A 13,917-nucleotide genomic window follows, 5' to 3' on the forward strand; every position below is an offset into this window, starting at 1 on the left:
TTGAAGGCACGTATTTCGACATTTTCAAGAGCGAAAAAAATCACGATGTCATATGAAACTTGAAATGTTTGGTATTGGATATTGTTGACAGATGCCAATACGTCAATTAGCACAAATGGTAAGTTCCGACAGTGCCTACAAGTGTGCCTACTGGCCGCTAGATGGCAATACCGGTTTCATATGTATACACTTGGTATATGGCGCAATCGGAGCCTTCACGGGGGCGATGGAATTCTCTAAGCGCCCGGGATATTTTGATGACTCTTGGAGTGATTTGCTGGCGCCGATCTCCGTGGACTTGGATTCGGGGGAAACATTTAAGGATTGTGTGTGTGTAAGGAGTGTACCTTTTATGCGGTTAAATTTGTCATAGAGTCGCTTTAAATTAAGATCGTCTGTTCAAAAAACTGCAACTTTATAATAATTAATTATTATTTCTTTTAGAGCATAACCATTTGTTTAAAGCTTAAACATTGTTCTTCATTATTATTATACAATCTTTGAAATGTTACAATTTCTAAATACTTTTCAAAGATATTTATTAATTTACAACTATTTAATTTATTTGTCTTTTTATCACTATTAATAAAAAATACAGTTTAGAAAGCTTTACATTCAATTCCTGGTTACAATTCATATTCCCTGTTTTATTTGAATTCCCGGCAATATCCCGGTTAGTAGACATCTAGCTTTTAATGAAATTAAAGTTAAATAAGACCTTGATTATGAACATTATGAGTGCTATTAGTAAACTTAGTAAACATGCTAAGTAAACCGGCAGAAAAACCTGCAAATTTTTCTATTCACAATTGCAATTCAAAGATGACCTATACAGCAATGTTATAAAATTATTCTATACTTGCAACATAATTGCGTCACTCGATATATGTTACGTAACTTTAAACTGACACTTGCGCACGTTTAAAAGAAACGAACAATGTTCAGCAATATGTATATCATTAACAATAAACAAAACGATATTTGAAAATGATGTTGAGGTTACTATGGGAAATAGATTAATTTCACTCTCAGCGAAAACTGAAGATGGCTCTGTTGGCGCACCAAAAATGGGAGCTGGGTACTGTAGTCTGAGATCTATCTTCTTGGTCTCTCTGACCGTTGTTTTAGCGGCTTTGCTTTGGCGGCAGCGCACCACTCGCGACACAGGAGAGTGGGGGTTCAATAGTGTGGATTGCTTAGGACCGCTTAGTCCACGTCGTTGGAAGGGGGTTTCCCGCAATTTGTTCGCTCTTGCCATGTGAAAGGTCAGTTCGATTTTTTTTTTTTTTTAATTAAAAGACTTTTGAACTTTGAACGAAATTAAAAAATATTTTAATATTGATAGCGCAGAACGTTTTTAAATAATTTTAAAATATAAACAGTAATTATTGAACCTACTTTATCCGAAAATTTTCTCCTTTCCAGTTTTTTCTTTATAGTTCTTAATTTGTCTTCAGCCATAATTTCGACTTCGGACGCATAAGAAACCGATCTTTGTTTTCGTTCAGTATTCTATTCACAAAAAATAAATACAATTTTTTTAAAGATGCTAAAAACCAAATTTAAAGTGAAAAGATCGCATTAAATTCGAACCGAACTTTGCGCCGGCTCAGGTTTTAATATTTTTTGACCAGAATACTTTCCACGGGTTTTCCGACTGGGGAAATTATCACTGAGTTCAGAAGTCAAGTCATTTCTGCCGTTATCTTCTGAAATTTTTCTCGGTAGTCTTTTATCACAAGGGATGCACAAGTTTTCTTTTTCATAAGTACCCTTATTTTCCAATCGAGATTCTCTAAATTTCAAAAAGATTTTGGGTCAATAAAACTTGAATAATTTTTTTTGTAAGTATGCTGAATGCTATTTGGGTTAAAAAATTTTTAAGCAATTTGTAAATTCTCACTTTTTCTAAAAGCGATAATTGGATTTTTTATTACCGTCTAAAGTTGAAAAAAGCGCGCTGAGAAAAAAACCTATTTTTATTGTTTTCAGCAACTCAAAAGCTAGGATTTTTTTCACCGTCAAAAGTACTTTCTCATTTTTTAAAATTAAAAATTTAATTTTTAAGAGGGTTTTTCGTCTCTCCTGTAAAATTTTGAAAAATTTGGCATTCTCTTATAGCATGTCACTTTTCAGCTAGACCCTCGAAGGTTCGAATCTCGTTAGAAAGAATTCTCTTTTAAGTTTTTTTTTTGTAATTTTGTATCTTTAATCCTTTCATTAAATATTATTTAAGTACAAATGTCAGAAAATATTTCTGTTTATAAAATTATTTATAAATAATTTTGTATATTTTCTTACCTTGAAATGACTGAAACATCAGCATTATTTCCACTACTAATGCTGTTTTCGATATTTCGGATTTCACAACCGCAGTGGTTTTCATCATGCAGATTTTCCTCTTCAAAATTATTTGTAATTTCCTCCTCAAATAATTTTGCCGTCAATTTAACTTTTTTTATTTTTTTGTCTGAATAATGCTTCTTTTCATTTTTATTTGTTTTACATTCGCTTATACTGCTGCGAAGTTTGTTAGGTTTTTGTTTGATTTTTGCTCCTGCGTAAGATTTAGCTAATGAAAAAAATCAATAATTAAGCACTTGATATTTATTTAGTAATATATAACTCAACTTCGCTATATTTAGTCTCCCTTTCAATAAAAAAATAATTTTCTGTCAATAAATAAAAAACCTACAATCCTCTCTTGTTATTTTGTCCAATAAATTATCAGCCAACAACTCGTCTCCCAAGACTTTGAAATAAGGACACGAGCACTTGCAACTAATCAATTTAAATCCCTTTTTATTAAAATCTTCAATTTTATCATTTCTTTTAGCATGAAAAATATTTTTCAATTTTGATAATTGTTTTTTGGGCTCAAAGGTTTGAGTAAATTTGTTGTAAACATTATGGGCAAATTCAGGCCAATATTGATGATTTTCTCCTTTCTAAATAATTAGTTTGTCATTATTTGAGTTTGTTTAAAACTTAGATTTTTTAAGGTAAAAAGATCGTAGAAATTCGAATTCTCAAACCTGTCTTCCTCGGGAAACGAAATTTCCAGTTTGCCGAAAATTAAATTTAAAAGATCCAGTTCCGTCGAAACTTTTTCCTTGATGGTTGTGAAGAGTTATTTTGCCACTTACATCACACTGAATAACATTATTTGGCTCTTGCAAAATTTCATCATTTTTATTTTGATTGTTACTTCTCGGTAAAAAATTATTTAAATTTTGATCGTATCTTCTATTTATTTTTTCCTCACATTTGCTGTTCTTCCTTTCTTTCCATAGTTCAGGAAAATTTTTCGAAGATTTAGAGCACTCTCGTTTGGATGGTTTATTTTTCACTTTTTTTGCATTTATTTCACGAAGGATCCGACATCGTGCTAGTTTTGGCGCTATTAACTTTGTCGGATTGCACTATAAAACAATATTTTAAATAATTACTATTTAGTTATCTTATTAAATTATTGAATCCATTAAACACGTATTTTTTAAAAGTAAAAATTAGTTGCGGAGATGTTTTAGTTTAAAGTTTTTACGTCAGCTAAAAGTCTAAAGGCTCAGCCTAAACTCCATAAATAAAACCATTCAAGGTTCGAATCTCGCTGAATCGAGTTTTTAAAAAATAACTTTTGTTTCACTTATTGTCTCCTGGATTGCTCAGATAACAACTAGAATGTGAATTTTATGGAAGATTTTTTTCCAACTAATAATTTTCATGATTTTACCAAACCAAGAAGATTAATTTTTTACAAAAAAGACCAATTTTCAACCAAAGAAGTGAATGTTGAATTAAAAAGATTAATTACGGACGAAAAATGTAAAAGACGAATTTTCAGAATTAATATCTAAATAAAAAGATTATACTTTTAACTCAGAAATAATTTAATTCAACTAAAAAATCGAATTTAGCACCAAAAATATTTTTCATTATTTTACCAGAAAAAAATGATAGATTTTAAATATAAAAACAGAAATTTTGAACAAAATGCATGAATTTTCAACCAAAAAAGATTTTACTTTGAAATCAAAAACAGTTGAATTTCACTAAAAAGTTGAATTTTGAACTAAAAAAGAATTTTCAGTTAAGAAGAAGCTAAATATTCAATTATAGAATTTTCGAGCCAAAAGTAAAATATTTGAAACAACTAATTTTTGATTATTATCTTCTTTAATTTTGAATAATTAAGTTTGAATATTTCACGTCAGCTAAAATATTTAAATTTTACACATAAAATATGGATCTTCAACAAAAAAATTAATTCTAAACTAGTTAATTTTATTTTTATCAAGTAGTTGCATTCTTAACCAAAAAAGATTACATTTCAGCGAGAACTTTTTAAGCATTTCTAAAAAAAAAGATGTTCGCAGGCTATGTTCTAATGATGGAATAATTTATATTATTTTATTAAACCAAGAAGACTGTTTTTGGACTACAAAAGACGAATTTTTAACAAAATAATTGAATTTTGAGCCCAAGAGATGAATTGCGTCACAAAAAATTAATTTTTCTGGAATTTTTCACAGTCTAAAGTTTGAAGGTGCAACGAAACCCGTAGCAACGAAACCGTTCGAGGTTCGAATCTCGCTGGATCCAGTTTTTTAATTGATTTATTTTTCCTTTGTCACTTCCCTTGATAATTATTTCGATTTCGATTTTTACGTGAGATTCAAAAAAAATTATTTTCATTATTTTACCAAACAAATGTCTGTTCTTTCGTCACTTTCATTTTCTGATAGAATTGGCTTCCAAGGATCAGGAATCCCCTGCGTCAGTGGCAATCCAAGTTCGTTCCAGACAAAATCAGTAACTTTAATATTATCATAACTCAACGTTAATTCCTTTTTAATAATACTTTTATCAGTCTCACTGCTTAATCCGTTTACAGTCAAATATTCTGACCAGGCATCTGGAATTCCTCGACGAATTCGGTCTACTTTTTTAAATTCTTTATTTGAATTTCCCACGAAGGGAGTCACCTTCACCTTTAAATTAAAGAAATTTTACCGAAAATTCTAACAACAAAATAATTTTAAAACTTATTGCAGAATCCAGAAAATTTTAACAAGTTTGTTATTACATAGGATTTTACAAAATTTTAAGAAAAATTTGATTCAGTTTAAAAGATAATTGAGAACTTTTCGAAGTTTCAAAAAAAAAAGAAAAAAATATTATTTGGAAAATTTTAGAAATCATTCGAAATGTTTTGAAACATTTTTAAATATTCTTTTAAAAATAATGTTACAAAATAAAAAATCAATTAAAATTTTTCTAGGAATGCTTCAAAAAAATTTTCTAATCATTAAGCTTTAAAACTTCGTTTAAAAATTCTTTAAAAATCTATGCTTTTTCCAAATGTTTTTAAATCTCCTACTTTCTTTTTTAAAATTTAAGGAAATTATTTGAAATATTTTGAAATCTATTAAATTTTTTTCTTAAATTAAATTAAAAAATGGTTAACAACCGGTGGAAACCTTTTGTTTTAAATTTCGAGACATTGTTCTTCATTTTAAATTATTTTCTAATGGTTTCAAGAAAATAATTTTTTAAAAAGATTTTTGGGAAAATTTAGAATTATTTCATTTTAATTGATTAATTTTAAGTTTTAAAAAGATTCGTAAATAATGTAAAACTTGAAAATATTTAAAATTTTTAAACAAAATGTAAATTTTTGATGATGAGATTTCGAAAAAAGTCGACGGTTTTGAGAGTTTTGGAAATGTTTCAAGAGAATAAAATTTTTTTCTCAAGATTCCTGATGACATTCTTATAAGTTTTTTGTATTAAAAAAATAATAATAAATTTTGAATACGAAATTGAAATAGATTTATGAATATCTTAAAAGATTTCCAAGAATGTGGAAAAAGGATCTGGAAGATTTTAAATGATGTTTTATATACAAAAATTTGTTTTTTCAAAGAAAAGCGAGAAATAGCTCAAATCATTTCCTGAAATTTCGAAAAAGAAATTCGAAAATTTTCAAGGGAATTTTGCAATAAGAATTTGGCAAGGTTTTGGAGCATAATTATTTTAAGATTTCTGGGAAAACTTCAAATGATTTTTTAAAGCAAAAAATGGTGTTACAGAGAAAATTGAAAAAAATTTTTAATTCTTTCCTAAAATTTCAACAACAAAAAATATAGAAGATTTTGAAGAAAAATTCTCAAATTTAACAGGATTATACAATTTTATTAAAAATGCGGGTACGTTTTTAAAGGTTTTGAAAAGATTAAAAAATTATTTAAATCTTGGTAACAATTTCAAACATTTTTTAAATGTATTTCTTGAAGATTTCGAAAAAAAGCTTTTTAAACATTTTGAAAGGATTCAAGAAAATAAAATCATTTTCTTAAGCATGGGCAAATTCTTAATGATTTTTTATTTTGAAAAATAAATTCTAAGACAAAAATTTAAAAGATTTCAATATATTTAAAATGATTTCCAAAATTATCAAAAAAGAATCTGGAAGATTTTAGAGTAATATTTTTTTTTGGAGTGTACAGGATTAAAAAAAAAATAGAGAAAATTCGAATTGTTGCAAAAGATATCTAAAAGTTTAAAAAATATATAAAATAATTTAAAATTGGAAAGAAATGTTTAAGATTTTATTAAGATTTATGGAAAAAATTCAAATGATGTTTCACCATGAAAAATAAATTCTAAGAAAAGATAAAAAATATGTTAAAACGATTTCCAAAATTTTCAAAATAATAATTAAATTCTTGCCAGTCTTGGGGAAGTAAATGGTCCAGGAACAACATCTCGAATTGCGAAAAAATCATTCAAATAAATTTGATTTGGTGCTGCCCATGAATGATTCCAATTGTTTTGATTTTTCGAAACTTTCGTTACATTTTCTTGATATTTATTTTCTGATAAGTGGTTATATTTTTCTGCTTTTGATTTGTCATTTTCTTTTATTTCCTTCTCTCCACTCTCCTGCCAATCTTTTTTTTCATCTATAGAGTTGGTCACTAAAAATAATTATATTTTATTAACAAAATTTTTGGACTTTTTTTTAGAACATTTTTTCCAGTTTGTCATAAAAAATTGTTTTTTTTTTCATTTTTATAATGAGTAAGAAAAAAATAAATAGTTCTTAATAAAAATCTCCTTAATATATCGAATAATAATAAAAAAAATATTCCTAAATACGGCCAATTTTTTGATGCTTATCTTTCAGAAATCGTGTTAGAATCTTACTCAATTTGTCACAATTAAATTATCTTTAGAAATTTTTTTATGTCGTAATGAAGTCTAATGTTCGTGGTCTTGAGGAGGTAGTCTGATTTCGCGAGATATTATTTTCTACTTTTATGAAATAAATTTCGAGTGTCAGACTGACTCAGACACATGTGGAAATTTTATGTCATATTCGTTGAAGTTGTTAATTATTTATTTTCATCAGATGTTCTAATGTTTCAAGGTCTAAAATGTTTCAATTTGCAACAGTTCACATTTTTTCTGACATTTCAAGTAAAAATATTACATTTTCAACAAATAGTGGAATTTTTAACAAAAAGGTGAATTTTCCGCTGATTAATTTAATTATCAACTAATAAATATAAATATTTCAACAACAATGAAACAGCTAAATTTTCAGTTAGAAAAAAATTTCCAACAAAATAAATTTTTAACCACAAAAACCTCATTTTTACAAAATGATTCAATTTTTAACCAGAAAGATGAATCTTTAAGCAAAAAGTGAGTTCTTAAGAAACTAGTTTATTTTTGAAACAAATTTTCAAAGAAGGAAATTAATTTTCTAATAACATGAACATGTTTTCAACAAAATACATGAATTTTTATCAAAAAGTTCGATTTTTATTCAAAAATAGAATAGTTAAATTTTCAGTTTAAAAAGTTAATTTTCAACAAAAAATGGAACTGATGAAAATTTAACGAAATTTAAATTTCAACCAAAAAGTGGAATCTTTAATAAAAAACCTATTTTTAATAAACTAATTCAACCGTCAACTAATTATTTCTATTTCTAGTTGAAAACTATGATTTTTATTAAAAGCAACAAATTAAAAAAAAATACACAAAGTTTTAAACAAAAAAGATCAAGTTTAATTCAAGTGGATTTTTTAAATAAAATTGTTTAATTTTAAACCAAAGAAATGAATCTGGAACAAAAAAATGCACCAAGGAAGCTCAAATTTCAACCAATTAATTGAATATATAATTAAAAGTTGGATTTCTAGTAAAAAAAAATCATTTTCAAACAAACAAAAAACGATTTTTTAAGAAAATGGTTTAATTTTAAACGAAAGAAATGAATTTAGAAGAAAAAAAATGTCAACAAGGTAGATTTACTTTCAATGAATTAATTGAATATATAACTAAAAAGATTAATTTTTCATTGAAAAGAAATTTTCAAATTAAAACATACGAAATTTTAAACAAAAAAAGATTAACTTTAATTGAAGTTGTTGAATTTTCGCCCAAAACATGAATACTTGACAAAATATAGTTTTTTTAAAACAAAAAATGTACATTTTTAAACAAACATCGATTAGTTAAACTACCAGTTATAAAAACTAATTTTCAAATACACGAAAAACGATTTTTTAATAAAAAAAGTTCAATTTTCAAACCAAAGGAATGAATCTTGAACCAAAAAAAAAAAATTTTAAATAGTTCAACTTTCAACAAATTAATTGAATTTCTAACAAAAAAATAACGTTTTTTATTTAAAAAATACACTTTTAAAAAATAAATTAAGTTTGAAACAAAAAGATGAATTTTCAACAAAAAAAAAGGCTGTGAATCCTGCGATATATAAATAGGAGTTTTGAGCATTTATAGACAAAAGAATAATATTTTTATAAAAATGCACGGCCCTGTAATAATATTGGAATATTTCAAATTGGTAAACCAAAAATTAAAATTAATAAAAGAAAAATAAGCATGGAAAGGGTTTTTTACAGAAAAAAGAACACTTATTTAATTAATATTTATATTTGTTAGTTAATTTTTTTTATATAGACAATGTTTCGACTAAACGTCGACCATACTTTGGGATCACAAACATTCTGCCATTGATCTTTAAACATACTTTCTCTTAAATTAGTTAATTCATTAACTAACTTTATTGGTATCAGTCGGATTCGGTGCTTCTTTAAGAAAAACTCAGCCGGCATCTTCTTCGAAAAAACCGATCCAAACTGATAATTTTAATAAGCAAGCTTTGATTAGACTTACTTTAGAAATTCCTAAGAAACATATTTTTTCGATGGAAGGTGAAATAATCAAGTTTTTTTTTAAACCCAATTCATGTATTCATTACGTCGAGAATTGTCTTCCGGCGCAATATGCCGGAAGTGAAATTTAAAATCCGAAAATATATTCCGAGAGAAAATTAAAATCCGGCAGAATATGCCAGAAGAGAAAATTGAAATCCGGAAAAATTTTGCAAAATAGAAAAGTAAAATCCGGAATAATATGCGGTAACAGAAAATTATAATTTTGCAAAATATACTGGGTGTGGATATTGAAGTCGAGCAAAATAGCCCGGAAGAGTAAATTATTATCCCGAAAAATGTACTAGAAGAGAAAATTAAAATTTGGCAAAATATGCTGGAAGAGAAACTTAAAATTTGGTGAAATATGCCGGAAGAGAGAATTAAAATGGGGCAAAAAGAGAAAATTCAGAAAAGATGCCGAAAGAGAATACGCAACGTAGAAAATTAGGATCCAGTATAATTTACAGAAATAGGAAATTAAATCCAGCAAAATATGCCGTAAGAGAAAATTAAAATCCATGAAAATAATTTGCCTACAAATAAATCTCGCAAATTAAAAATGGTTTACGATTCAACAATTATATGTCCTTGCAAATTTCTCGTTGCTTTATCAATTTCCTTTCACATTCCGTCGCAATTGTATTTCAGTCGGACGAATTCTCGCAAACTTCACTCCAATTAACAATATTTTTGTGTATTTACAATTCTCTGAAAAAACTCGGGAGTCTTATTTCAGAATTGAAGAGTCCCAACTTTTTCCAATTTATGTTAAAAAACAGATGCGAAGGCAAATTTCATTTAAGAGAAAAGTTCTATTTTAATTTTTGATTTTTTTATCAACACTTTTTCACAATGAAAATAATTCTCTTCATTTTTATTGAATTTTTATATTACCTTCGAATTTGTCTCTTATCGTCCAAATTAACACTGTAATTATATTTTCTTTGGGTGCAGATTAATATTGTATAATTAAAATTTTTAACATAACGAATTAAATGGTGCTTTGTAAAAAAAACGAGGCATTTGAAAAACATTCATCTACAGGGTCGTGCGAAGGCGAAGTGAAATTTTTTTTATACTTGAAATTTGGATATTTTTATTCTAAAAAATCCAAAAATTCGGTGTCACTTATTAACACGACCCTGAAATCGAAAAAAAATTACAAAATTTGTTTAAGCACAGCCAGAAACAGATAAACGAATTCAAAGTTTTAACGAGGTGAATTAAATTTCACTTGAAAAGACTGAAAATAATTTAAATCAGAATATTTTTGAAATTAGCAATTTATTATTCTTTAATAAATTATTCATAACACAAAAATTGTTATATTTTGTTTATACATTTTTTAATTAGGAGATTATTTAACAATTTTAAAAAAGATCTTCAAATAAAATATATCTCACCTCATTTTCTTTTTTGCATAATTTTTACTTCCACTCTCACACATTCTCCAAGATTATTTACATTCGTCTCCTCAATCCAGTTTTTTTCCCTTTCAACACAGCCATTGATAATTCGTAAACCCAATTTTTATTTTATTTTTTTATTTTTATCCATGCTCTCTAATCCATTTTTCTGTGCTCAAAAATATGTTTTCAGAATTCTCAACAATCTCAATAGTTTTAGATGTAATTATTTTTTAAATAAAAAAATTAAATACACCAGAGCCTCATTTTAGTAACCCTCCATGCAGTGATTTCTAGAAATGCTAGCCTAGGCAGTTTCTCATTGCGCAGTGTGCGAGTACTCAGTCGAGTATATTGCGCAACATTATGCACTGACTGTTTACATTTCGATACCCCCGATTTAGTTTGGTGCATACAATTCTAAAAAAATCAATTAATTAAATATTTATTTATTAATTAAATGTTAATGTCAATTATTTCCGCTTTATATTAAATTAAATAAGACACTAACATATTAAATTCAAATACTTTTATTCCCCTCTCTATGTTTAAAATGAGAAAAGGTGAGTTTAAATAAATTATTAAAAAATAAAGCTATTAGTAAAAAAATTGTTTTAAAATCCAATTCAAAATTTTTGCAGTTTCATTCTATCACTTTTATGCACAAATTCTAAAAATTCATCGTTCATACTAACATTGAAACACCAATTAAATGTTTATAACGATGAACGCACTAAAACTACAAAAATATCATGGAAAAAAATAAAATAAAAAAATTAAAATTTTTCCCCTGCACCATAAAATTGTGACTTTTTTCTATAAATACAATAAAAATGTTAACAAACTGGGGAAAAATCTCGTTAAAAATAGATAACTATTGGCTCCTTTTTTCCATCTTATAATTAATTATAAAAATTCGGGATCAATTATTATGTAGTAAGATTGAAAATCAATCCTGGAGCCAACTTTTGTAACAAAAATTTCCCCTCAAAATTGTTTCTCAACTCCGAGAACACTTGTCGCTTTTTAAAATTAAATTTATAAAAGTATCAATTTAAATTTAAGTTTCTAAATTTAAATTTTGAAATTCTGTAAATTTGTTGGTATCGATTTTTTTTTAATTTATAAATAAAATTTATATATAGAAAAAATGCAGACATCGTCGGTCTTCTTCCATTAGAGAAACTTGTAAATGGTTTCGGAGATTGTAAGACTTCTGATTAGCTGAGAAAACTTTGAAATCGGAAACCTCCCTACAATGGACAACGGAACCAACAGTAAATAATCAAGAATTAAAAGTAGCAATTTATGTAAAACAATTAATTTAATTTAATTAATAGTTAAGAAACTATAAATGTTCATAAATTAAAATGACGTTTAATTAATTTTTTTAAATTTATGATCTTAATGAACGATTATCCAACTGCAGTTTGAATTATCCACTGTAGACAGGTTTCCCCTAATTGATGTTTGCCTCCGATTAATGAAACGAATGAAACTTTTCCGGATAAATTAGTCTAGAGCATGCAATTTTAAATTGATTGGAGCATTTAAAAAAATGAGGTAACTAAATTCCAAAAAAAATTTGAAGCAGACATTAAAAAAAATGTTTATAGTTTTTTTTTTATAACAAAATTGACATTATTCAAAACTTAATAAAATTAGTAGAGTCATTTACTAAAAATAATATCTAACAAGTAACAATATTTAAGAAAATTTATTTATTTTGTTATTAATAAATTAATGAGAGAAAGTGGTACTTCAACATTAAAAATACTTGGAGACTATATTTCGAAACTTTTTGTTCAAAACTTAGGTAAAAAAATGTATAGTTACAATTATTAAAAATTTAATTTAATGGTTAATGTTATAAACAATTTTAATAAAACAATACATATTGTAGTAATTTCTCCCTCTAAAGGCTTCGTTATTTTGGCAGAATTAATTAACAAGTTGACAGTTAATGATCTGTATAATCTTTTAATATCTGATAATAAATTTTAATTGTTTAAATAAGTTTGATAAAAAAATACAAATATTTGTCAATTTCTAATCGACAGATTTCCGTTTTTCACCGAAATAAAATTTTAATTAATTAAAAAAAGTCTTCTCGTATGACGCTTCATTTAAGAACAATAATTTTTTATTTGTTGATTTTTTAAAGAAATTTGTTCAACTAATACATACTTTTGTCAATTTTCAAACACCAGATTTTTTTTAACGGAATCAATTTTAAGTTACTTGTAAAAATCCTTCCCCTATGAATCTTTAACAACGAACAATAATTGTTTATTTCATAAACAATTTTATGAGCAAACTAAAAACCGATTAAAAATTGACGAGAATCTGTATTTTGTTAACACATTTATTTAAACAATTAAAAAATATTGTCGTCTAATAAACCATGGCAATAAAGTCCTTCTTGTATAATTAGCAGTCGATTTTGTAAAAAAAACGAAATACATTTTTCTAATCAATTGGTGAATTTGTTAATAAAATTTTTTATTAAATAAAACATTCTTGATCCCCAATCACGTATTATAAGGGTAGCATTTCTCAAAGTAATAAAAAATTAATTGCATAAAAAAATCTATCGGTATAACATTTACGAAAATCTGTATTTGTTTATCAAATTTATTTAAACAATTAAGAATTGTCATCAGGTGTTAAAACATCGTATGCATTATTCGTTACAGACAATTTTTTTGAGGAATTGTTTCAAAGAATGTAGCCTTCAAAGCGATAAATTACTAAAATATGTATTTGTTTATTAATTTTCTTATCACATTAACAATTAGTTTGGAGTTTAATAAAATGCAAACTAAGGCTTGTTTTACGTATGCTCTGAACAAACAGTTGAAAAATACAGTCTCCAAGTATTTTTAATGTTGAAAAAGCTTTTTACCTCATTAATTTGTTAATATTATATTATAGATATTAATGTTATATATATTATATATATATAAGGTTTTAGATAAATATGAGTATAATTCCCGAAATAAAATCACCCAAATTATAAAATATCCATTTTTGTAAAACTTTCAAACCTAAACAATTAAAATATTGTTGAATAATAAATAAATAATAAATAATAAATAATAAATATTAAATAAAATATAAAGTAGGTTCATCAAACAAAAGTATTTTATTTATTATTTATTATTTACCAATTCTTTATTATTTAGATTTCGGAATCTTTATAACTCGCATTCTTTATTTTTCTTAACGTAACTTAAAAAATTTAAACGTCTTTGTGA

The 13,917-nt window shown here is 25.9% G+C and overlaps 1 protein-coding gene across 4 annotated transcripts in view; it reads right to left on the minus strand.

Annotated features, from left to right (window-relative positions):
- The window catches only part of LOC117173024 (MATH and LRR domain-containing protein PFE0570w-like), a 16,042-nt gene extending 8,670 nt beyond the window's left edge, over positions 1-7,372 (minus strand). For 2 of the 4 annotated variants that reach the window (XM_033361377.1, XM_033361376.1), the window contains exons 1-8: positions 7,210-7,372; positions 6,733-6,980; positions 4,704-4,991; positions 3,036-3,422; positions 2,696-2,948; positions 2,302-2,572; positions 1,594-1,795; positions 1,399-1,512 (exon numbers count right to left, since the gene is read on the minus strand). In XM_033361377.1, the coding sequence (XP_033217268.1) occupies positions 1,399-1,512; positions 1,594-1,795; positions 2,302-2,572; positions 2,696-2,948; positions 3,036-3,422; positions 4,704-4,991; positions 6,733-6,980; position 7,210 (1,764 nt within the window). In that variant the 5' untranslated portion in view covers positions 7,211-7,372. Of the gene's footprint in view, positions 1-612; positions 1,309-1,398; positions 1,513-1,593; positions 1,796-2,301; positions 2,573-2,695; positions 2,949-3,035; positions 3,423-4,703; positions 4,992-6,732; positions 6,981-7,209 lie in introns of those variants that run through there. The other 2 variants (XM_033361378.1, XM_033361379.1) reach the window with 2 other exon arrangements.
- Positions 7,373-13,917: the final 6,545 nt, after the last annotated feature.

The sequence above is a fragment of the Belonocnema kinseyi genome, chromosome 5 (genome assembly GCF_010883055.1).
Source record: "Belonocnema kinseyi isolate 2016_QV_RU_SX_M_011 chromosome 5, B_treatae_v1, whole genome shotgun sequence".
Taxonomy (NCBI): Eukaryota; Metazoa; Arthropoda; class Insecta; order Hymenoptera; family Cynipidae; genus Belonocnema; species Belonocnema kinseyi.